The sequence below is a fragment of the Lonchura striata genome, chromosome 31 (assembly GCF_046129695.1).
Source record: "Lonchura striata isolate bLonStr1 chromosome 31, bLonStr1.mat, whole genome shotgun sequence".
NCBI lineage: Eukaryota > Metazoa > Chordata > Aves > Passeriformes > Estrildidae > Lonchura > Lonchura striata.
In genome coordinates, this window is record NC_134633.1 from 5404472 (window position 1) to 5428551 (window position 24080).

General features: G+C 65.2%; 6 protein-coding genes across 6 annotated transcripts; 4 read left to right on the forward strand and 2 right to left on the reverse strand.

The window, feature by feature from the left end:
• The first annotated feature begins 1492 nt into the window (after window positions 1–1492).
• Window positions 1493–4013, forward strand: LRFN1 (leucine rich repeat and fibronectin type III domain containing 1). Its single transcript, XM_021545651.3, has 2 exons — window positions 1493–2856; window positions 3399–4013. Exons 1-2 carry the CDS (start codon window positions 1493–1495, stop codon window positions 3961–3963), a joined length of 1929 nt encoding a protein of 642 aa, XP_021401326.3. The 3' UTR covers window positions 3964–4013.
• Window positions 4014–5509: 1496 nt separating this feature from the next.
• SYCN (syncollin) lies at window positions 5510–5939 on the forward strand. The gene has a single exon (XM_021545652.3). It carries the CDS (start codon window positions 5532–5534, stop codon window positions 5937–5939), a length of 408 nt encoding a protein of 135 aa, XP_021401327.2. The 5' UTR covers window positions 5510–5531.
• Window positions 5940–6497: 558 nt separating this feature from the next.
• On the reverse strand, window positions 6498–15592 carry PAK4 (p21 (RAC1) activated kinase 4). Its single transcript, XM_077789175.1, has 10 exons — window positions 15455–15592; window positions 15104–15164; window positions 13101–13562; window positions 10969–11185; window positions 8587–8979; window positions 8256–8389; window positions 8046–8172; window positions 7836–7961; window positions 7342–7476; window positions 6498–7267 (listed from the first exon to the last, which is right to left on the reverse strand). Exons 4-10 carry the CDS (start codon window positions 11167–11169, stop codon window positions 7112–7114), a joined length of 1272 nt encoding a protein of 423 aa, XP_077645301.1. The 5' UTR covers window positions 11170–11185; window positions 13101–13562; window positions 15104–15164; window positions 15455–15592; the 3' UTR covers window positions 6498–7111.
• A 230-nt stretch (window positions 15593–15822) lies between these two features.
• Window positions 15823–16642, forward strand: MRPS12 (mitochondrial ribosomal protein S12). Its single transcript, XM_021545676.3, has 2 exons — window positions 15823–15989; window positions 16069–16642. The coding sequence occupies exons 1-2, from the start codon at window positions 15941–15943 to the stop codon at window positions 16449–16451; spliced, it is 432 nt and encodes a 143-aa protein (XP_021401351.1). The 5' UTR covers window positions 15823–15940; the 3' UTR covers window positions 16452–16642.
• Window positions 16643–17054: 412 nt separating this feature from the next.
• Window positions 17055–21583, forward strand: SARS2 (seryl-tRNA synthetase 2, mitochondrial). The gene is made up of 16 exons (XM_021545644.3): window positions 17055–17294; window positions 17380–17475; window positions 17873–17902; window positions 17975–18115; window positions 18333–18387; window positions 18554–18617; window positions 18835–18940; window positions 19542–19589; window positions 19665–19773; window positions 19988–20033; window positions 20137–20224; window positions 20294–20406; window positions 20497–20590; window positions 20862–20954; window positions 21032–21097; window positions 21180–21583. Exons 1-16 carry the CDS (start codon window positions 17055–17057, stop codon window positions 21396–21398), a joined length of 1608 nt encoding a protein of 535 aa, XP_021401319.3. The 3' UTR covers window positions 21399–21583.
• NFKBIB (NFKB inhibitor beta) lies at window positions 21569–23952 on the reverse strand. The gene is made up of 6 exons (XM_021545643.3): window positions 23747–23952; window positions 23155–23260; window positions 22587–22803; window positions 22264–22352; window positions 21900–22166; window positions 21569–21781 (listed from the first exon to the last, which is right to left on the reverse strand). Exons 1-6 carry the CDS (start codon window positions 23950–23952, stop codon window positions 21734–21736), a joined length of 933 nt encoding a protein of 310 aa, XP_021401318.1. The 3' UTR covers window positions 21569–21733.
• Between the last annotated feature and the right edge of the window lie 128 nt (window positions 23953–24080).

Genomic DNA, 24080 nt, shown 5'->3' on the forward strand with positions numbered 1-24080 from the left:
GTCCATACTGGGCCATGCTGGGATGTACTGGGCCATGCTGGGCCGTACTGGGATGTACTGGGATGTGCTGGGCCGCATTAACCTGGAATGGACGCTGGGGGTGTGTGCAGGGGATGCTGGGCTGAACTGGGCCGGACTGGGCCAAACTGGGCTGGACTGGGCTGAACTGGGCTGAACTGGGCCAGTGTGGGCTGTACTGGTCCATACTGGGCTGTGCTGGGCTGTACTGGCTGTGTGCTGCTCAATTGGTTTGTACTGGCCCATACTGATGGATGTGAATTTGTACTGGTCTGTACTGGTTTGTACTAGTCTGTACTGGTCCCTATTGATGGGTGTAAATCTGTACTGGTCTGTATTGGTTCATACTGGTCCGCACTGGTCCCTGTTGATGGGTGTGAACCTGTACTGGTCCATACTGGTTTGTACTGGTCCCTGTTGACGGATGTGAATCTCTACTGATCTGTACTGGTTTGTACTGGTGGAACTGGGTCTGTAGTAGTCTGTACTGATGGATGTGCAGCCTGTACTGGTCTGTACTGGTTTGTACTGGCCTGTCCCCTGTCCCCACAGGCCCCACGGCAACACCTGGACAGGACCAGGATGGAGCCCTGAGAGAAGGTAATGGGAGCACTGGGATATCACTGGGAGCACTGGGATCTCACTGGGATCTCACTGGGAGCACTGGGATCTCACTGGGATCTCACTGGGAGCACTGGGATCTCACTGGGATCACTGGGATCTCACTGGGATCTCACTGGGAGCTCTGGGATCTCGCTGGGATCTCACTGGGAGCATTGGGATCACTGGGATCTCACTGGGAGCACTGGGATCTCGCTGGGATCTCACTGGGATCTCACTGGGAGCATTGGGATCACTGGGATCTCACTGGGAGCTCTGGGATCTCACTGGGATCTCACTGGGAGCACTGGGATCTCACTGGGATCTCGCTGGGAGCGCTGGGATCTCACTGGGATCACTGGGATCTCACTGGGAGCACTGGGATCTCACTGGGATCTCACTGGGATCTCACTGGGATCTCACTGGGAGCATTGGGATCACTGGGATCTCGCTGGGAGCTCTGGGATCTCACTGGGATCTCGCTGGGATCTCACTGGGAGCATTGGGATCACTGGGATCTCACTGGGATCTCACTGGGATCTCACTGGGAGCATTGGGATCACTGGGATCTCACTGGGAGCTCTGGGATCTCACTGGGATCACTGGGATCTCACTGGGAGCACTGGGATCTCACTGGGATCTCACTGGGATCTCACTGGGAGCATTGGGATCACTGGGATCTCGCTGGGAGCTCTGGGATCTCACTGGGATCTCGCTGGGATCTCACTGGGAGCATTGGGATCACTGGGATCTCACTGGGATCTCACTGGGATTTAGCAGTGTGTTGTGGGATCTTGTGGGCAAAGCAGGATCCGCCGGGACCGGCCGGGCCCCGCCATGACCCCGCGGTTCCCCCGCAGGCGCGGCCGCGGGGATGGCGAAGCTGCTGGTGCCGCTGGTGGTGCTGGGGGCCGTGTCCGGGGCGGGGGTCCCGGTGTCGCCGCCGTCGCCGCGGTGTCCCCCGCGCTGCCTGTGCCCCGCGGCCGCGCCCAGCCCCACGCTGCTGTGCGCTCGCACCGGGCTGCTGGCCGTGCCGCCCAGCCTGGACCGCGGCGCCGTGGAGCTGCGCCTGGCCGACAACTTCATCGGTGCCGTGGGCCGTGCCGACTTCGCCAACATGAGCAGCCTGGTGCACCTGACGCTGTCGCGGAACGGGCTGCGCCGCCTGGCCCCCGGCGCCTTCGCCGACCTGCGCGCCCTGCGAGCGCTGCACCTGGACGGCAACCGGCTGCCGGCGCTGAGCGGGCCGCAGCTGCGCGGGCTGGCCAGCCTGCGCCACCTCATCCTGGCCAACAACCAGCTGGCCGCCATCGACGCCGCCGCCTTCGCCGCCTTCGCCGCCACCGTGGAGGACCTGGACCTGTCGCACAACAACCTCCCGGCGCTGCCCTGGGACGCCGTGGCCGCCATGGGCAGCCTGGCCACGCTGACCCTGGACCACAACCTGCTGGAGCGGGTGCCGGCCGGTGCCGTGGCACGGCTGCCACGCCTGGCTCGGCTGGACCTGACGGCCAACCGGCTGCGGGCGCTGCCGCCGGTGCCAGGGCCGCCAGGGCCGGCGCTGGCGGCTGGGGGGAACCCCTTGCACTGCAACTGCGAATTGCTGTGGCTGCGCCGCGTGGCTCAGCCGGGCCGCCTGGAGACCTGCGCCACGCCGGCGCCGCTGGCGGGGCGCCTGCTGGGCGCCGTGCCCGAGGAGGAGCTGACCTGCCGGGCCCCCGCCGTCACCGCCGCGGCCGCGCACCCGCCCGCGGTCACCGAGGGGCAGCCGCTGCGCCTGGGCTGCGCCGCCGTCGGGGACCCGCCGCCCGCGCTGCACTGGCTGGGCCCCGACGGGCGCGTGGTGCAGAATGGCTCCCGGCGCTCGGTGGGCGCCGACGGCTCCCTGGAGCTCCGCGTGGCCACCCTGAGGGACCACGGCGGCTTCACCTGCGTGGCCGCCAATGCCGCGGGCGAGGCGGCCGCGCGCGTCGACGTCGTGGTGGTGCCGCTGCCAGTGCCGCGGGGACGGGACGGGGACGGGGAGGCCGCGGCTGCTGAGCCAGGGCCGGGACCCTCGGATATGGCCCAAGCGGGCGTCAATGACACCTGGGGGGGGCCCGGGGAGCGGCGGGTGGTGGCGGCGGAGGTGACGGGGTCCTCGGCGCGCATCCGGTGGCTGCCGCAGCGCCACGTGCCCGGCGTGCGCATGGTGCAGATCCAGTACAACAGCTCGGCCGACGATGCCCTCGTCTACAGGTGGGCGCCCGGGGGTGTCCCCGGGGGGGCTGGGGCGGGTCTGGGGGCGGCTCCAGTGGGTTTTGGGGAGATGTGTGGTGCTCCGGGGGGGCTCCGCTGGGTTTTGAGGGTCTCTGCGGGGCTCCAGGGGGTTCTGGGAAGGGTCTGGGGTGTCCTCGGGGAGGCTCAAGTGGGTTTGACGCAGTGATGGGGAGGTTGGGGGGCTTCAAGTGGATTTTGGGTGGTCCGGGGGGGGTTTGTGTGTCCCTGAGAGTTGTGGGGGAGGATGTTCAGGTGGGTATTGGGGGGTCCTGGGGGGGCTCTGAGGGGATGTGGGAGATGTCAGGGGAATTCTGTATCTCTGGGGGGCTTTAGGGGTACCCCGGTGAGGTTCTAGGGGCGCTCAGGGGCGTCCTGGGGGTCTCTGGGGAGTGTTCGAGGTGTCTGGGGGGATCGTGGCACTCTGGCACGTCTTCGAGGGGTCCTGGGCGGGTTTTCGGCTTCCTGCGGAGGGGGGTGCGGGGGTCTCGCCCCTCCCCCGACTCCCCTCGCCCCCTCCCCAGGTTGTTGCCCCCCTCCAGCCGCACCTTCGTGCTGCGGGACCTGGCCCCGGGCCGCCAGTACGAGCTCTGCGTGTCCGCGCTGCGTGTGGTCGGGGACCCCCCGGCCGCCCCCCGCCCGCTCGGCTGCGTCTCCTTCGCCACGGCCGCCGCTCCGCCGGGCTGCGCCGCGCCGCCGCGGCCCCACTTCTTGGGGGGCACCGTCATCATCGTCATCGGCGCCGCCATCGCCGCCTCCGTGCTCGTCTTCATCCTCATCCTCACGGCGCGCTGGAAGGCGGCGGCGGGGGCGCGGCGCCCCCCACCCGCCCTCACCAGCGTCTGCTCGCAGACCAACGGCGGCCCCCGGCCCGCCGAGACCCCCGAGCTGCCGTCGCTGCCCCCGCTGCCCCCGGCGGCAGCCGGCGGGGCGCGGGGGCTGTTCCCCAGCCACAGCTACCCCCGGCGGGCGCGGCCGCGGCGCCACGGGTCCCTGCCGCGGCTGGACGCGCCCGAGGGGAGCCCCCTGGGACCCCCCCTGCGCCCCTCGTTCGGCAGCACCCACTGGATGCTGGAGAGCACCGTGTGAGGGGGGGCACGGCGGGAGTTGCCCCCCCGGCCCCCTCTCGGACCCCTCCTCGGCAGCACCCACTGGAGCCCCCCCGGGATCTTCCTGGGTGGGGGGCGGCGGTGGGACCCCAGCTCGTGGGGGGGCGGGGGGGTCCAGGGAGCGCCAAAGCTCGCCCGGGTGGCCCCCCCGGACCCGTTTGGGATCCCCCGTGGGTGCCACCGGGAGTCCGCCAGGTGACCCGCCCCGCCCTGGGGGCACCTGTATGCAAACCTTTCCCCCCAAAATCCCGCGTGGGGACCCCCGACATGCGCGGGCACCGCCGCACGCGTGGGGACCGTGACAGGGGCGCCCCCGCGACGGGGGGGCCCCGGAGCCGGAAAAAGCTGTGGCTCCCCCCACGCGTGTCCCCCCCCCCCCCCGCCCCTCGAGATGCGCACTTGGGACTTGCGTGTGCGCCCCAAAATTTGTGTGCCCCCCACTCCCGCCCCACGCGCGTGCCCGGCCCGCCCCCCCCGCGGTGCCTTCGGCCGGGCCGGGGGGGCCCCGCGCACGCCCCCGACATCTCTGCACAGATGACACGAGACCCGCAGCCCCCCCACCAAAAACCCCCCCACGCGGGGGAGGGTGGGGGGCAAAAGGGGGACCCTCCCGATGCCTGGGGACCCCCCCGTGTGTCCCTCCCGTGGCCTCTGCCCCCCCCAAACTCGACCCGGGGGTTCCTATCTGGCTGGTCTGGATAACCCTGGGGGGGCGCCCCCAGCCCCCCCATTTCCCTCCCAGACCCATTTCCCCCCCCCCCACCAAAATTCCTCAGCTCCTCCCCATCTCCCCCCCCTCCCAAAACGCCGCCCCCCCACCAGCCGCCCCCCTCGGGCCCTCGCAGTGTTTAACACGAGTTTTTACATTAAAAACCTGTGGCCCCCCCGGGGCAGAAACGCGAGTGTGAATGGCGGGGGTGGGAGCTCGGAGGGGACGGGGGTCAGCCTCACTTTGGGGCAGGACTCTGACTGGGGGGATCCCCTCTGTCTTTTGGGGGGGGGGTCCCTGCCCGGGACAGGGGGTTTTATTTCCTGGGGGGCGTCCCAGCCCGGTACGAGCCCCCCCTGGCTCTCCCACCCCCCAACATCCCACAATGTGGGCAGGTCGGGGCTATGCTAATGAGGCAACAATCCCCGCCCCCCGTGGTTGCCATGGTGACCGTCTCAGCGAGGCAAGCTTGGGATCATGAATATGCAAACAAGGGGCGGAGCCCACCAGCAAAAGCCCTGGCTAATTATGCCCTCATTTGCATACAGAGCACCTGGTTCCTAGCCTGGCCTTGGGTCCTCCCCCCTGCCCAAGGCCGCAGCAAGGTTGGGGGCGCGGGGGGGTCACCTGTGTCCCTTCCCATGGGAGGAGGGGCAGACCTCGGGACCTCCCTCACCTGTGTCCCTTCCCGGGGAGCTGGCACACACCTGGCACCTGTGTCCCTTCCCGGGGAGCTGGCACACACCTGAGTCCCCTCCCAGGCGGGCCCCGCCCGGTGGCCTTGGGCCGGGCTATAACCGCGCGGCGAAGGCGCCGGTGAGGCCCGGGAGGTGACAGCCATGGCGTTGGCGCTGCTGGTGACTCTGGTGGCCGCGGTGGCTGCGCTGGGCCGGGGGGTGCAGGCCCAGTGCCCCACAGCGGCAGAGCTGCGCCCCACCAACGGCACGCAGCTGTGCGCCCTGCTCTACGCCGACAACAGCCCCTACTACGACCAGTGCTGCGCTGGTGACGTGCTGGAGGTGCTGCCGGGCAGCGACATGCCCTACATGCCCCAGGGGTGGTCCGCCCGCGCCTCCTCCCTCGTGGTGGGCACCAGGTGCAAGCTCACCGTGTGGTCGCGCCGGGCCAAGGACGGCAACTCGCGGCACTTCGGTGCCGGTGCGGTGCCGCGGCTGCAGGAGCTGCGCCGGGGGCTCTTCGGGGACTGGAACAACGCCATCCGGGCCCTCTACTGCACCTGCGAGTGAGTGGCGGCGCGGGCGGGGTGACGGCAGGACCGGGGGTGAGAGCAGGCAGCGGAAGGTGCCGTGAGGCAACGCGGGTCAACGTGAGCCAGCACGGGTCAACACGAGCCGGCACGGGTCAACGTGAGCCAGCACGGGTCAACACGAGCCAGCGCGGGTCAAGGCGAGCCAGCACACGTCGCTGCGAGTCATCACGGGCCAAGAGGAGTCAGTGTGGCTCGACCTGACTCAACGTGGGCCGAAGTGACCCCGAGCTGGCTGCGAGATGCCGACGTGAGCCAAGCTGAGCCGCCACAAGCCAGCGCAGGCCAAGACACGCCAAGGCGTGGCAGCGCTGGCCAAAGTCACCATCAGGGGCCAAGCCAAGCTGAGCTGGGCCAACGCGAGCCAACCCGGCCGAGCCATGGTGAGACCCCGTGTGTGCCGTGGGCCGCCGCAGCCCCCCGCCCCCTGTGCAGTCAATAAAGCCCTGAGGCAGCACCAGCTCCTGCCTGGGGGTCCTTTATTGGGGGGGGTCCCCGTGCCCCCTGCCCCCCAAAGAACCACACAGCACACGGGGGGTCCAAAAGGACACGTGTAATTTAGGGGGGGCCCGGTGTCCCCCCGGGGCACCCCCGTCCCGCGCAGTACAAAACCCGACCATATAAATATCGCTTTGTTAAAAAACAAAACACCCCTGGGGAGGGCAAGGGGGAGTTCCGGGGGGAAGGAACCAACAACAGCAAACAGGAAAAAAACCCCAAAATCAACAAAAAGAGGCGAGGGAGGCCCAGGGTGGGACGCACCCCGAATCAGTAGTGTGGTGTGGTGGGGAGAGGGGGGGCTGTAGTTTTGGGGAGCCCCTCGCATGGAGATCTAGGGGGGGGCTATACCCCAGTGCCCAAAGGGGGTAGAAAAGAGAGGGCTAAAAAAAAAAACAAAAAAAGGGGGAAATGCCCCAAATGGGTCCCAAAGGCAGAAGGGACCAGGATTAGCCCGTGCACCCCCAAATCTCTGGGATGACAGCCACCCCCCCCTTTCCCCCCCAAAATCTCTGCTGTGGGCTCCCCAGCTCAGTAGTACAGGTCGGGGGCCAGTGTCCCCCAGGAACATCCCAGTCCTGCTCAAGTTTGGGGGTGCAGCAGAGGAGGAGGAGCAGGAGGGGGCCGGGGGTCTCCCCCAGGGCAGGGGGGCTCTCACCGCAGCCGGTGCTGCCGCATGAGGGGCACAATGCAGGCGGGGGGCCCCGCGACGCCCAGGAAGGGGTGGCGGAGCAGCTCCGGGGCGCTCGCCCGCTGTGCCGGGTCCCGCACCAGCATCCGCTCCAGGAAGCCCTTCAGGGATGGGGACACCTGGGGGGACAAGAGGGACGTGAGAAACACCCCCTGGGACTCCCCAGAAACGCGGGGGACTCCCCCAGAGTTACCTTGTGGCCGTTCTTGAGCCGGGGGGGAAGGTTGTCCCGGATCAGCTTCATGGCTTTGAGGGGGGGCTCGTTGAAATAAGGGGGTTCCCCATCCACCATCTCGATGACCATCACCCCCAGAGACCAGATGTCCACCTGGGAGGGGGGAGATGGTCACCCCAAAAATGAGGAGGGGGTTGGGGGGAGCCCCTCAAATCCACTCCATGCCCCTCCTCCCAAATATACAGCATCCAGGATGGAGGGGTCGGGAGGGGAGGCCACTTGGAGCCCCTCAAACATACACTGGGTACCCCCAAACCCACCCTGGGCAACCCTAAACCCATCCTGGGCACCCTCAAACCCATCCCAACATCCCCACAAGACACCTCAAGGTGGCAGGGAAAGCAGATGAGCTTGGGGGCCCACATGCCCACGCCAAACCCCCCGAAACCCACCCTGAACACCCCCTAATGACCCCCAGGACCCCCTAAACTCCCCCGAGCCCACTGACCCACCTCTGGGCCATAGGGCAGGCGTGAGATGAGCTCAGGGGCCATCCAGTACGGAGTCCCCACCAGGGACTTGCGCCGTGGCACGTCCTTGTTCACTTGGGCGCAGAAGCCGAAATCCGAGAGCTTCACCTGCAAGCGGGGCCGGGCTCAGGGTCAGGGCGGGATCCCAAAGGATCGTGGGGAGGTTTGGGGGAGATTTCTGGGCGTTCCTACCCGCCCGTCGTGCGTGAGGAGGATGGAGTCGCTCTTGATGTCGCGGTGGATGACGCCCTGGGCGTGCAGCACGGCGAGCGCCCGCAGCACCGAGCGGCACACGGCCGCGATCTGCTCCTCCGACATCCTGGGGACGGCACCCTGTCACCACCCTGCCGCCACCACCCTGTCCCCTCTGCCACCCATGCAAGCCCCGCTCCCCGAGGTCACCTGGTATGGGTGACGATGTCGGTCAGCGCGCCGCCCTCCAGGAACTCCATGACCACCCAGAGCTCATCGCCCACCAGGTAACTGTTGTACATCTCCACCACGTTCTCGTGCTGGTGGTCCCGCATGATCACCACCTGGGACGGGGGGAAACGTGGGGATGGGAGCCTGGGACTGTCCCCAGGGCATCGGGAGGTCCCTAGTGGGTCACCAAGAGGCCTTGGAGGGGCTTTGATGGGCTCTGAGGGATCCAAGGGGTTCCTGAGGGTCTCCGAATTCACTCCCTGAGGGTCCCCAAGGCTCTCAAGGGGTCTCCAGGGCTGCCCCCCCTCACCTCGTTGAAGAGCAGCTCCCGCCGCTGCTGCTTGCGCAGGTCCATCTTTTTGACGGCCACCAGCTTGCCGGAGCCGCGCACGGTGGCAATGCAGACGACGCCCGTGGAGCCCTCGCCGATCTTGATGAAGTTGTCCAGGTACGTGCGGGGGTCGCCGGGGTCCACCACCATCTGCAGCGCCGCCCGGAACTGCTCGTGGGACACGCGCTGGGGCCCCGCCCCCGGAGCGGGCGCGGGGCCGGGGGGACGCGGGGCCGGGGGCTCCGGGGCCGGGGGAGGTGGCTCCGGGGCTTTGGGGCGTGGGGGACCGGGGGCGTGGGAGGCACCAGGAGCGCCGGCAGGGACCGGCCCATTGGGGGTCCCCTCCTGCGGGCGTCCCGGGTGGTGCTCGGCCTGTGGGAACAGGGGAGAGGGGTGTCAGCCCCCGGAATTCCCGTGGGAATGTCGGGGGCCAGCACCAGGGCCTCCGGGCACAGGCCAGAAGGAAGGAGCAAGAGGAAGAGCAAGAGGAAGAGACGCTGGAGCCACAGATGCAGCACCTGGGACCAGATTCTGACTGGGACAAGGGAAGCTGCGAGGAAGAGGAGCAGAAGAGCTGCTTCCAAGGAAGAAGAGAAGAGGCAGAGCGAGGAAGAGGAAACTGTTTTGGTGCCAAGGACGCAGCACCGGCAGGGGAGGCGGTGGCCCCTGCACATCCCAGTTCTGGGAAGCTGCGAGGAAGAGGAGCAGCTTCTGAGGAAGAACAGGGCAAGCACAGTGAGGAGGAGGAAGAAGAAAAAGAAGAAGAAGAGGAAACTGCTCCAGAGCCAAGGAAGTAACTGGGGAAGGAAGCTGCTGCTGATCCCAGTGAGCATGGGAAGCCATGAGGAAGAGGAGCAGAGAACCCACTCTGGAAGAGGAAGGAGAGCAGGAAGAGGAAGCGGAGGATGAGGAGAGGCCGGGGGACACCCCTTTACCTGGGCGCTGCCCCCCCGGCCGGGGTCGGTGTCGGCGCGGGGATAGGTGTGGAAGGGGCGTCCGGGCACCGTCTTCAGCCCCGCTCCGGGAGCGCCGGGAATGTCGGGGGGCCGCAGGTCGGGCCCCGAGAGCGGGCGCTGCTCGCGGGGCGGGGGCCGGGGGGGCCCCTCTCCGGCCGAGCTGGATTTGGGGCGGCCCCCAGGGGGATGGAGGGGAGGGTGAGGGTTGGGGGGCTCCCGCCCGGCCGCAGCTTTGGGCTCCTCCCGCTGCCGGGACTGAGGGGGGCTCGGCTCGGGGTCCCCGCGGCGGCTCTTGCCGGGCTCCGGGCGGGAGCGGGGGGGCCCCGGGGCCAGGCCGTTCTCCGGGGGGTGCCGGGAGGGGCAGGGGGGGCTGTCCTGGCGCAGGGAGTTGGAGCGGGACACAGACACGGCCGCCAGCTCGTCCAGGAGCCACGCCAGGGTCCTGTCCCGGACCCCGGGGGTCCCATCCCGGGTGCCTTTGGAGCCGCGCACGATGGGCTGCGGGAAGGGGGAAACACATGGGGGAAACGGGGGGAAAAAGGAAAAAAAGAAACAACAGAAAGATGACATGGAATGGCTGCAGGAAGATGGCAGGGGGGCAGAGGGGAGGGGGTTTGGTTTGGCTGGGGTGTCCCTCCGGGAAGAGTCCCAGAGCCCCAGACGATCCTGTGTGCTCCCCAGGGATTGGGGTCTAGCCTCGCTGGGAGGGTCCCAAAATATTGGGGCGGGGGGGGGGGTTTGACGGGGTGGGATTTGGGGGGGCATCAGAACTGAGGTAAGAATGGATGGATGTGGCAATGGGGAGGATGTGGGAATATGGGGGACTTTAACAACTGGGGACACACACAGTGGGGAAGAGATCAGGTGGGAAGGACTGCGAGTTCCCATGTGGTGGGCTGGCTCCAGGTGTGGGGAAGAGTCTCACCACACCTATCCTGGGGTACCCTGCCCCAAGACCTCCCAATTCCTCCCAGTTTGACCCCAAAGAGCATCCAGGACTCCAAGACCCCAAATTCCCCCAGCCCAGCGACTGAATGAGCCCCCGCCTCCCCGTTCCCTGACCCACGATCCCAAAAGCCCCATGTCCATGACTCCCCTAAATTGTCTTTTAGGGAGGTAGGAAAGGCAGGGGGACCCAGCTCCCACCTCCCTGACCCCCAGAATCCTACCAGTTTGGCTTTTTGAGCTCCAAGAGCAGCTGGCAACCCCTGACCTGCTCCATAACCCCTGAACACCAAAGAACCCCAAAATCCCCATGTTCCCAGACCCCCACACTGCGCCCAGCCCAGCCCCAAAGAGCACCCAGAACCCTGTTACCTCCTCCAAAACCCCAAACCCAGAACGGCCATGCTCTCCCCGCCCCACATCCCCCCCCCGAATTCCCGACGCTCCCGGCTCCCCGCACCTTGTGGGCCCCACGGATGGCGGTGATGCAGGCGGGGTCCACGAGGGGCTTGGGGCGGCGGGCGGACTCCTCGAGCAGCCCCTGCCACTGGCGGGGCAGCCCCGTGAAGCGCTGCTCCGAGGCGTCGTACCCCGTGTGCACCCGGTGCTCGAAGTTGGACGGCGCCGAGATCTCCACCCGCTTCTTCTTCTTGGAGAACATGGCCCGGGACGCGCTCCTGGCAACGGGATCGGGGCCCAGAACCCCAGGGTTACGGGGAGGGAAGCGGGGGCTGTCATCAGGAATGGCAACAGCCCCCAAAACCCAGCCCTGGGAATGGGAGCCGCCCCTGGAATCCGGCGCCACAACGGGGAACGTCCCTGGGAACGGGACTGGCGCCCAAATCCCGCCACTGGAATCGAATGGAAACATTGGGAAGAAATGCCTTGGGATGGATGGGATCAGCCCCGAAAATCCCACTGTTGGAATGGCTTTTATCCACTCCCCTCCAGCATCCCCCACTTTTATCTGGTTACTCCCCATTTTTCCCCCAAGTCCAAACTTGGAAACACCAGGGGCACCAGAAATTCCCACTGGGAAATGGGAGAAATCCATTAACCCAACCAGAACCAGCAAACAGATTTAAAACACCCCAAAAAAACACAAAAAAATCTGCTTTTCCTGGGATCTCAGCGCCAGGATCAGTGCTCTGGGGCAGGATCCGAGGGTTTTGCTAATTTCCATGGTTTTCTGCAGTTTTCAGGCCAAGAACAAGCTGAGCTGGGAAGGTTTTGGGAGTGTGATCCCAATGGGGGCATGAATCCCTCTGGGAATGGCCCCAAAATCCCATGGATCTTGGGTGGGTCCATTTTCCCCACTTTCACTGCTTTTCTCAGTGGCAATTTTCCCATTTCCTCCTATTTTTCTCCAGCTCCTCGGCTCAATCCCATTTTCCAGACTCCAGAATCCCACTGCCTCCAAGGTTTTCTCACTATTTTTCCCAATCTTTGAGGTTTTCTCCTTTAATCAATGATCCATCACAAAGCTTTTCTCCTCCTCCACTTCAACTCCAGCCAAAAACGGTCAGAATTTTGTATATTCTCCATTTTCCCTGCTCATCCCTCCTTCCACCTTCCTAGGACACTGCTGGGATCCTCTCCGGATTGCAAAATCCCACTTCCAGATGGAAAATTCTCCTGGTTTGGGGAAATCGATGCTAAATTTTGAGTGGAGGATTAAGATCTGCTGCATCTGGGCTTTTCCCGTTGCAAGTTCCATGGGAAATATCCAAGGATGGTCCAGGTCAGCCAGGATGTCAGGGAGGTGCAGGATCTGGTGCGTCTGACACCAAATCCACAGGATTTCACCCCAAAACCCCTCTTTTTTTTCAGATGGTTGGGGGGAAAACCGGCAGCACTTGGCAGGGGCAGAGAGGTCCTGAAGAATTCCAGAGGGATTGATGAGGGCCAGGAGGGGTGAACTTATTCCTCAGCCTTTCCCAGGTTGCATTCCTGGGATCCCAGCGGGGTTTAATTAGTTACCAATTAACAAGGAACTGAGTACATACTGGGCGGAATAATCTCTGTTTTCCCTAAAATTCCCAACAAAATCCCACAAATTCCCTCCAATCAGTGACATTTAGGCTGTGTCCTGGTGGGAATCATGCTGGCAGCTTTGGGATGAAAAAGAAAGGGAAAAGTGAAGGGAAGAGAATGTGCACAGAGGTACTTCACGCCTTCCCATAAAGCCCAAATCCAGGAAAATCAGATGTTCCTGGGCAGGAGAGAATCCAGGACGGGACTGAAATGGGATTTTCAGCAAACTTCAGGATTTTTACACTGGAGCTGGGTGAATTTCAGGAAAACAAATGCCCGGCGTGGCACCACAGCATTCCAGACACAGAGTTTGGCTTCATCCCACTTCCCAAATTCCAGTATTTCCATTTCTCCCCCCACTGTGTGGAACTGGTCCATCCATCCCATCTCTCCTCTTTTTGCCCCAAACTGCTCCACTTTCCCCCAAGATTCCAAGCGGGCCCCCTCGGAACCAGAGAGTCCTGGGAAGATGGGGAGAGCTCCCAGGGAGAGCTGGGCTTGGAGCCTTCCCTTTGAGAAAATTCCCTGTGAGAAAATTCCACCAGACAAAAAACTTACCTCGTATTCCCACCGCTTATTCCTGGATTTTTTTTTTTTTTTTCCCCCCTCTAAAGTTCCCTGAATCCCAAACTCATGCTGGGTTTGATCCTTTTGGGAAGAAGAGAGAAGAGCCAAAGTCTCTGCTGGAAAATCCCTGAGCTGGATTTTTCCTCTTGGGGAATTATTTTCCTGATGTCAGCCGGAACAGGAAGAGACTCCAAACCCTCCAAATCCACATCTTCCATGAAAAATTTCCAAATTTCCACCTCCAGGGCTCCCCCCCGGTGGGAATTCGGGATCCTCGGGAAAGCAGCAAGAGGGACAGAGCAAAGCGTCCCGAAAACTCCCGGAATTCCGGCAGAATGGGTGAAAGCGCGTTTTCCTGATTCGCACGGCTGATCCCGATGATCCCTGGAGCTCTGGAATCCCAGCCCAGATCCTGCTGGGAACAGGTCGGGGCTGCTCCAAGGGGTTGTTTTCCTTAAAAAAAAAAAATAAACCGGAGCGGGAAGCGGCGCCGGGCGGTGCCGAACGGTATTCCAGGTGGGAATCCTGGGATTTGATCCCCCGGGTCGGAACGTTGGGATTCCCCGCAAAGGGGTCACGATCCCGGGAAAGCGAGGCCGGCCGGGAAAGGCGAGTTGGACTGGCCCAGCTGGATCTGCCGGAGGAGGAGGAGGAGGAGGAGGAGGAGGAGGAGGAGGAGGAGGAGGAGGAGGAGGAGGAGGAGGAAGAGGAGAAGTGTGGCTTTTGCTCAGAGGAATCCCGGAATTCCAGGAATCTGGCGACCCACCAGGAGCCTCCAAAGCTCAGGCGAAGAGGAAAAAATCCGGGAAGGGACCCGGAAGATCTGAACTCCTGGGAAAAGGGAACGGAGCGCTCAAAGCTTCCGTGACCACTGGGAAAAGCAGGACGGGAGGGAAGGGGGAGAGCAGGGAAAGGAGGAAGGAGAAAAGGAGAAGCAAGGAAGGAGAGCAGAAGGGGGAAAGTGTAAAAGAAAGAGGAAAAAGAGGAATTCTGGCGGAATTCAGCTCTTTTCCTGCAGCAGGAAGTTTCCCCGGAGCTGGACATGCAGGGAGAGGGAGGGAGGAACATCGGGAATCTCCGGCTCGGGGGCAAAGGAAGGGCCAATTAACAACGATCCAATTAATCAGTAACGATCCCGTCCATCCATAATGATCCAGGTCACCAAAATCCAGGAAAATCCCTCCTAGGGCTGGTTCAGGAGCACCTCCAGAAAACCCAGACATTCCTCCCAGAGCTCCAGGGAAGCCAGGGTTTCTCCCACGGGAAACGAACAAATTAAAAGATTAATTAAAGCCACAGGCAGGAATATCCTTGGAATTTCTTCCTGGAAACTCGGAGAAATTCCTGCTTGTCCTGCAGCTGTTAACGAGATGTTGGTGTCCAAATTCCCGTCTTTTAGCCCCAAAACCCAGCAGGGAATGGTGGGAGGGGGAAGTCTTTGGCCATTTCCAAATGACTGCTGGATCTTTTCCACATCTGGATACTTCCCATAAACCAAATTTCCACTTATTTCCAAGCCGACCACGGGTCAATCCCTCTATCTCACCATTGCTCATCTGAAAATTCACTAAATTACAGGGAAAATGCAACGAAAGCACAAATCCAGAGGCTTTTTTGGAATTTTTTTCTCCTTTTCAGTTGAGGAATGGCGATGGGAACACCACAAAAAAACAGTGGGGATGACAATTCCCTTCCCACTGCGCCAAAACTTGGGGGGAAACGCTGTTTTTGGGGGAGATAGGGCATTTCATTTTAGGGGACACACTGTTTTTGAGGAGTTTTAGGGCATTTCATTTTAGGGGAAATGCTGTTTTTGAGGAGTTAGGGCATTTCTGAGGAATTCCAGTGCCCCTCTGCCTTGGAGTTCCTGACCCAAATCCACAGGGAAAAAATCCATCGCAGGGCTCTGGGGCTGGGTAGGAGCGTGGGGAGGAGACCCCCATATCCCCGTGGGATAAGAAACTCGGGGAATTAATTCCGGATTCGCTTCCTACCTTCCGCGAAGGGAAAACGGTCCTGTCTCAGCTCCGCGTTCCAGGTGCTCCGGTAAGAGCGCTGCACGGGAAGAACGGGATTCCCTCAGGAGCAGCCCGGACCTCCCCTTTTGGGGTGTTTTTGGGGCGGGGGGCGGCTGGATCCATATCCCGATGCTCCCCAGGAATTCCAGGCTTTCCCAGCGCTGCTGCTGCCGCCCCTCCAGGGATCGGGGCAGCCTCCAAATGCCCCCAAGCCCACCCCCAGCCGCCCTCCTCCATCACCAAGTGTCTCCTCGGCCCTGGGGGGGTCTCCAGAGCCCGGATCCCCCCGGAATTCCCGAATCCCTCCCAAGCCCCCTCAGGCCTCACTCAGCCGCCGCCGCCGCGGCCATGTTGGGATCCAGCCACATCCGGGTCCTCCCACGTCCGCGTCGCCGCGACGACAGGCCACGCCCACGAGGGGCGGGGGCACGGACGGGAGGGGCGTGGCGAGCCAAATGTGGCCAATGAGCAAAGGGCGAGGAGCCATACGGGAAAATGGGCGTGGCATAGGGCGGGGATAGTTTGAATATGGGCGGGGAATCGGCTTTGGGGCGGGGTTTAGCGGAGGAGGGGCGTGGCACAACGCGGAAGTTGCTGCTCAGAGGGCGGGTCTCCAGCGACCAGAGCGTCATTAACCAATCACCGCACGAATCTCGGAGATTGGCATCTCCCCTGCCCAATCGCAGCGCGGTGCGCTCGGATCTGGGTAAGATGGCGGCACCCTGAGGGGAACGTGCGGGCTCCGGTCCCGCCGCTCCCCGGTGCCCTCCCCAGGCCGCCCTGACCGTCCCTTCTCCCCTCAGAGCCTCGTAGATGTCGCTCCGCGCCGCGCTTCGGGCCGCCGCCTCGCTGGCGCGCAGCAGTGCGTAAATGCCCCTTCCTCCCCCAAAACGCGCCGCCCCCCCAGCACCCCCTGACCTCTCTCCGTGTCCCCTCCGCAGCTCCGGGGCTGCTCCTCCCGCCGCCGCCGCCCCGTCCTCCCTCGGCCGGCATGGCCACGCTGAACCAAATGCACCGGCAGGGCCGCCCCGCGCCCCCTCCCCGCAAAGCGGGGCCCACGCTGGGCCGGCCGCAGATCAAGGGCGTGGTGCTGAAGAACCTGATCCGGAAGCCCAAGAAACCCAACTCGGCCAACCGCCGGTGCGTGCGGGTGCGGCTCAGCACCGGCCGCGAGGTGATCGCCTTCGTGCCCGGCGAGGGCCACAACCTGCAGGAGCACCACATGGTGCTGGTGCAGGGCGGGCGCACCCAGGACCTGCCCGGCGTCAAACTCACCGTGGTGCGCGGAAAGTTCGACTGTGCCCACGTGCAGGCCAAGAAATGAACGGGGCCCGCAGCCTGGGGTTCCCGGGAATGCGCCCGGCCCGGGATGAGGCTCCCCAGGACCCTCAGGGGAAGCCTCAGGTGGGGTGACCCCAAAAACCTCCCCAGAATCACCCAAAAGCCAGCCCAACCTCAGGGTCACCCACGTGCTGGCCCTGGGGTTTTTATGGATTAAAATTTGGTGGTGATGTGGGTTGTGGTGTGGAGTTGTGGTGGGGGTACCCGGAAGGGTCGTGGGGTACTGGGGAGGGTTGTGGTGGAACTGTGAGGGTTGTGGGGGTACTGGGAAGGGTTGTGGTGGAACTGGGGAGGCTCGTGGGGGTACTGGAGGCACTCAGAAGGGGCCTTTGGGCGGTGGAAGGAGGTCAGGGGCACTGGGAATAACTTGGAGAGAGATCTGGGGACCTGGGTGGAGGAGTTCAGGGCACTGGGGGGTCACTAGGGTGTCACTGGGGTCACCAGGGTGTCACGGGGGGGTCACCGGGGTCACCGAACCCACAGCGCTGCGGGACTGAGGCCGGGGGGCGTGGCCTGGATGGGAAGGGGCGTGGCCAAAGCTGCCGGCCCCGCCTGCGACTCCTCCTGCACGTGACCGGCGCCCAAGATGGCGGCGCGCAGGGCGCTGCTGGCGGCGGCGGCGGCGGGCGGGCGGCGCGGGGCCGCGGGGGCCGCTGCCGGCCCGGGTCCCGCTCCCGCTCCCGGTGCCGGTGCCGGGCGGAGCCGCCTGTACGAGCACGCCCGGGAGGGGCTGAGCGCGCGGCCGCAGCTGGACGTGACCGCGCTGAGCGAGCGCGACCTGGAGCAGCGGCGCGGGCCGCTGGGGGGCGCTGCGCTGCGGGAGATCGTGAGTGGCGGGAGCGGCGGAGGGCGGGACCTGAGGGGCGGGGCCGGCCCCCGCCTGAGCCCCGCGCCCCCCGCCGCGCCCTCAGGTGCGGACGTGGTCCCGGCTGGGGAAGGTCCGCGATGGCATCGCACGGCTGGAGGCGGAGAAGGGCCGTGTGGCACAGGGGGTCCGGGACATCATGGTGAGACCCCACCCCGGGAACCCTCAGTCCCCCTGAGACCCCCAAAGTCCCTGCTGGGACCCCACTCAGTCCCCCTGAGACCCCCAAAGTCCCTGCTGGGACCCCACTCAGTCCCCCCTGAGACCCCCAAAGTCCCTGCTGGGACCCCACTCAGTCCCCCCTGAGACCCCCAAAGTCCCGATGGGTCCCCACTCAGTCCTCCCTAGGACCCCCAAACTCCCTCACCGCCCCACTCAGTCCTTGCTGGGACCCCCAAAGTCCCCACTTGGTCCCCCTTGGAACACCCCAGGACCCCCTTCCCTTTCCCCCTAACCCACTCCATGATCCCCATCCCCCCCATACTCCTTCTCTTCCCCCCAGACCCCCAAGGAGCCCCTGACTCCTTTTCCCCCCACAGGCCTCCCACGACAAGGCAGCGGCCAAGACGGTAGGAATCAAATTTCGGGGGGCCCGGGGGGTGTTAGTGGCCCTCCGTGCCCTCATGGTGGTCCTCTGGCAGCACCCGGAATTGGCAGCGCTGCGGGAGCAGGGCCGGAGCCTCCGGGGGCAGCTCCGGGTGCTCGAGGCTGAAGAGTCTGACCTGGAGCAGAGATTTTACCTGGCGGCCCTGCAGCTGCCTAACAGAACCCACCCCGCAGTGGTGAGACCCCAAAAACCTCCCCAAAATCACCAAAAACCCAACAGAACCCACCTGGCTGTGGTGAGACCCCAAAAACCTCACCAAAACCCAACAGAGCCCACCCCACAGTGATGAAACCCCAAAAATCCCCCTGAAACCTCCCCCTTGACTCCCCCCCGGCCTGCGGAGTTTTGGGGGAGTTTCTGATGCCCCCAAACTCCCCCTTGTGCCCCCCCAGCCCGTTGGGGACCAGAGTCAGGCCCGGCTGCTCGAGGTGGTTGGTGAGAAACCAGGTGAGGGGTTTTGGGGGGTCCTGGGGATGTTTTTTGTTGTGGGGGGAGGAGGAGAAGGGTCCCTGGAGGGGGAAAGGGTCTGGGGGGCATTTGGAGGGTCTGGGGGGGTGGGTTTGGAGGGCCTGGGGTGACAAAGGTGACGGAGGTTCCCCCTTCCTGTCCCCAGTGTTTGATTTCAAGCCAAAGGGACACCTGGAGCTGGGGGAGGGCTTGGACATCATCCGGCAAAGGTGAGCGGCACCTGGAGGGGGGGACACCCCCGTCCCACCTGTGTCCCATGGTCACATTACCTGTGCGGGATGGGGGGCGTCCCCAGGTGTGGCACCCCTGTCCCAGGTGTCAGGCCATTGCTCGCGTTACCTGTGCGGGGTGGGGGGCGTCCCCAGGTGTGCCACCCCTGTCCCACCCATGTCCCATCCCTGTCCCACCCCTGTCCCACCCGTGCAGGCGCCTGTCCCACATCTCGGGCCATCGCTCCTATTACCTGAGCGGGGCTGGGGCCCTGCTGCAGCACGCCCTTGTCACCTTCACCTTGCAGAAGCTGCTCAGCAAGGTAGGGGGGGGACCTGGGGGTGTCCAGGGAGGGTCTGGGAGGGTCTGGGGGGTCCAGGGAGGGTCTGGGATGGACTGGGGGATCCAGGGAGGGTCTGGAGGGGTCCAGGGAGGGTCTGGGGGTCTCCAGGGAGGGTCTGGGATGGTCTGGAGGGATCCAGGGAGGGTCTGGGATGGTCTGGGGGTCCCCAGGGAGGGTATGGGGGTCTCCAGGGAGTGTCTGGAATGGTCTGGGGGGATCCAGGAAGGCTCTGAGATGGTCTGGGGGGATCCAGGGAGGGTCTGGGGATCCCCAGGGAGGGTCTGGGATGGTCTGGGGGGATCCAGAGAGGGTCTGGGGGGATCCAGGGAGGGTCTGGGATGGTCTGGGGGGATCCAGGAAGGCTCTGAGATGGTCTGGGGGGATCCAGGGAGGGTCTGGGGGGATCCAGAGAGGGTCTGGGGGGATCCAGGGAGGGTCTGGGGGGATCCAGAGAGGGTCTGGGGGGATCCAGGGAGGGTCTAGGATGGTCTGGGGGTCTCCAGGGAGGTTTGGGGGTCTCCAGGGAGGTTTGGGGGCCACCCGGGGGGGGTCAGAGTCTCACGATCTCCCTTTTTCCCAGGGTTTCCTGCCCATGACGGTGCCAGACCTGCTGCGTGGAGCCATTTTTGTGAGTGACCCCCGAGCCCCATGAGGACCCCCCCTGGCACCTCTGCGGTCCCAGGTGACCCCCTGTGCCCCCCAGGAGGGCTGTGGGGTCCAGCCCAGCGCTACCCCCTCCCAAGTTTACACCATCGACCCCGCGCGCTTCGAGGACCTGTGCCTGGCCGGGACCTCGGAGGTGGGAATTGCAGGTGGGAAATGGGGGAAAATGGGGGGAAACTGGAAAAAACCCAGGGGGAGAAATGGAGTGGGGGAGGACCAGGGGGAAAACGGAGGAAAATATGGGTGAAAATGGGGAGAACATGAGGAAAATCTTAAAAAAATAGGGAAAAAAAGACGGAAAAAGGAGAGAAGGAGGGGGGTCAGAGGATTTGAGGGTCATGCTGTGTCCCCCGCCACATCCAGGGTATTTCATGGACCACGCAGTGCAGCTGCAGGACCTGCCTGTCAGGTATGGGGGGGTTGTGGACCCCCTCCCCTTCTGGGGGTCCCACCCCGATCCCCTGGGGGGGTCTGGGGTCTTTGGGGGCCCCCTGAGCCACGTCCCCCGCCAGGGTCGTGTGTTCCAGCACCTGCTACCGCACGGAGACCGACACGGGCCGCGAGCCCTGGGGGCTCTACCGCGTCCACCAGTTCACCAAGGTACTGGGAGCACTGGAAGAGCCCTGGGGAAGGAAGGGCGGGGAGCTCAGCCTGTGTGCCCCCCCAAAGGTGGAGATGTTCGGGGTGACGGCGGCCGAGCGCGGGACGGAGAGCGAGGAGCTGCTGGACGAGTTCCTGGGGCTCCAGAAGGAGATTTTCTCGGAGCTGGGGCTCCATTACCGGTGAGGGGGATTTGGGATTTCGTGGGGGGGGGTCCCCCCAATCCGTGGGACTCTGAACTCCCTCCTAACTGTCCCCCCCGGGCCCCCCAGTGTCCTGGACATGCCCACGGAGGAGCTGGGGCTCCCCGCCTACCGCAAGTTTGACATCGAAGCCTGGATGCCTGGACGAGGCAAATTTGGGGAGGTGAGGTGGTTGTGGGGGTGGGTCTGGGACCCCAATAATGCAGGGAGAGCCCAAATAACTTGGGGAGAACCCTGATGATTTGGGGAGAGCCCCAATGATTTGGGGAGAATCCAAACAATTCTGGGAAAACCCCAAAAATTCAGAGGTGCCCAGGGTGATGCCCCCCCTCTTTATTCTCACCCTTGCTGCCGGATCAGGACCCTCATTTTGGGGGGGTTCCTGGAGTGGAGGAGCGGGTGCCAAAAATCTCCTGACCCCTCTCCCCCCCCAGATTTCCAGCGCTTCCAACTGCACGGATTACCAGAGCCGGCGGCTGAACATCATGTACAGTGGGGAGGGGGGTCGGCTGAGCCACGCCCACACGGTGGGTGCCCCCTAAATGCCCCCCAAAACCTCTGGGGAGGGGTCTCCAGCCCCCCCTGACCTCGGGCCCCCCCTCAGGTGAACGGCACCGCCTGCGCTGTGCCCCGGCTGCTCATCGCACTCCTCGAGTGCAACCAGCTCCCGGTGAGTGTTTTTGGGGGGTCCCGCGGGGTCTGGGGGCTCTGGAGGTGGGGTTCACCCTGCCCCGTGTCCCCCCCACCCGCAGGACGGCCGTGTCCGCGTGCCCCCCGTGCTGCAGCCGCTGGTGGGGCAGGAGGTGCTGGCCCGGCCCCCTGCACCCCTCCTGCGCTACATTGGCCCCAACCAGCCCGGAGGGGGCCCCCCAAAAACGGGGGCGGGGGGCCTGAGGAAAGGGGTCCCCGTGGAGGAGACGGACGGAGCCGGGATGTCGCAGGAGGGACGCAGGACACTGGACACGCGGTGACAAATCCCGGGAATAAAACATGGAAATCCTCCTTGGAACAGGTGTGGCCTCTGCTGCAGGGGTGCTCTGGGGACACGCAGGTGTCCCCCACTGTCACACCTGTCTGCTGTGCTCACACACATGTCCCCTCCATTGTCACACCTGTCTCCTTTCCTCCAGTGCCACAGGTGTGTCCTTTGCTCCGAGCGCAGCCTCTGATTTATTTCCCACCGCCCCCTGCAACCCTCGGGGCTCCCTGGGGATTTTGGGGGGTGGGGGCACATCCTCAGGGGGTCCCCCTGGCTGGGCGGTGGTGGGGGCATCCCCAAGTCCATCCAGAGGGGTCTGGGGTCCTCTCAGGCCGGGCAGCGCTTGCTGTTGATGACGATGTCGTCGTACTCGTCCTGGGGGGGGAGAGAGGTTTTGGGGGGGCTCAGAAGGGTTTGGGGGCCTTCCCGAGAGGCCCCCCCGGGCTACCCCGGGGTTGGGAAATCTCTGGGGCCGGTGTGGCCACGGACTGACCGCGCTGTCCTCGGGGCCGCCCTCGCTGTCGCCGCTGCTGTCGCCGCTGCTGTCGCTGCTGTCGCTGCTCGGGGGGTCGCGGGCCCCGAAGCGGCGAAGGAGCGGGGGCAGGCGGGGCTCGGGGCGGCGGCGGGCGCTGTACAGGGGGGTGTACCCCGAAAACGTGCGGGGGTCCGGCCGTGCCCCGCCCCGCAGCAGGCACTCGGCCACCTCGGGGCTCTGAGCCTCCACAGCCAAGTGCAGGGGGCTGCGGCCACAGCTCGGCTCCTGGGGGAGCACGGCGGGGTCAGGGGGCGGCCAGGACCCCCACTCCCACCCCGTTTTTTGGTTATTTGTGGGGGGGTTTGTTTTTGGGAGCACCCACCGGCTGGTCGGGGTCGGCGCCGGCGCGGAGCAGGAGCTGCACCAGCTCCAGGTCCCGGCGCAGGACAGCGATGTGCAGGGGGGTGTAACCTGTGGATGGGGGTCCCCAAAGCACAGCCTGAGCACGTGGGAACCCCCTCCCAACATGCCCGCCAAACATCACGACCCTCCCCAAAACGCGTAAGTTCCGTAAATTCCAAACGCTGCGTCCCCATCCCCAAAATCACCGGAATTCCCCCCGCCTCAAAACCACGGCGAGCCCAACGCCACAGGACCCCCCCAAAATCCTCCCCAGCCCTGAAAACCGCGGCCCCCGCCCCTCACCGTCGTAGTTGACGCTGTCCAGCTGCGCCCGCCGCTCCTCCTCGTCCTTGCCGGGGTCCCCCAGCAGGGCGCGGGCGCAGGCAGGGTGACCCTCGCGGCAGGCCAGGTGCAGCGGGGTGTGCCCGCCGCGCTCCCGCAGCGCCGCGCCCGCGCCCGCCGCCCGCAGCCGCCGCACGGCCCCAGCCAGCCCCAGCACCACGGCGATGTGCAGCGCGCTCTGCGGGGAAAACCGGGCTGAAACCCCCCAAAAATATCCCCCAAACCTGCAAACCGTCCCCCCCAAAAACCTGCAACCCGTCCCCCCAAAAACCTGCAACCCGTCCCCCCAAAAACCTGCAACCCGTCCCCCCAAAAACCTGCAACCCGTCCCCCCAAAAACCTGCAGCCCGTCCCGGGCACGATGCGTGGGATGCTCTGCGGGGTGCTGGGGTCAAGCCCCACCCGAAATTCCCCTCCCACCGTGTCCCCAAACCCCCAAATTTCCCCTCAGCTCCTCGCCCACCCCCACCCACGCTGTGGAGACTTAGGGGATGGTCCCGGGACCCCCAAATTTCCCTCCCTGCCGCACCTGGCCCAGGTCGTTCTGCAGGTCCAGGTAGGGCGAGCGCTCGGTGTGGCGCAGGATGGACTCCAGGAACTCCTCGTGCTCGTGGATCACGGCCAGGTGCAGCGCCCTGCCGGGGGTACGGGCTGGGGGGGCGTCCCGGCAGCCCCGGACCCACCGGGGAGCCCCCGGCACCCCCGGACCCACCGGGACTCCCCTGGCACCCCCGGACCCACCGGGGAGCCCCAAAAATGCGTTTGTGTGTGTGGGGATGGGGGTCCTGGGCCGTGAGTGGGGGGTACCGAGGGGCGTTACCGGAGGATACCCGGGGGGGGGCATTGGTCCCGGGGGGCTTGGAGGCTACCGGGGAATCCCCGGCGGTGCGGCGGTCCCGGGGGTCTCGGACGTTACCGGGGGACCCCCGGGGGGCTCGGACGTTACCGGGGGACCCCCGGAGGGCTCGGACGTTACCGAGGGGCCCCCGGCGGTGCGGCGGTCCCGGGGCGATCGCACCGGAGCCCCGGGAAGCGGCAGCACCGTGACCCCCCAACCCCAGGGTGTGCGCGGGGGTCCCGCCCGGACCGGCGGGGGGTCCCTCATCCTTCCCCGCCCTCACGTGTCGCCGTCCTCGGTGACGAAGCTCAGGACGTGCCGCAGCCAGGCCGCGGGGTCAGCCAGGGGGTCGGAGGACTCCGCCGCGGGGCTGGCGGGCAGCGGCGGCCCCGGCGGCCCCTCGCCTAGCGAGCCCAGCCCGCTGTCGCACCACTCGTCGCCCTCGGGCCGCTTCGCCTCGCCCGGGGCCGCCGGGGCCGCGGCCGCCATCGCGGGCCGGGGAATCCCCGCCCCGCCGCCTGCCGGGACCCGTAGTCCGCGCCTGCGCTTCCGGGTGTCTCAGCCAATCATCACCCTCTATCTGGTCCCGCTCACTCCCCCTCGCCAATCGGAGCGGC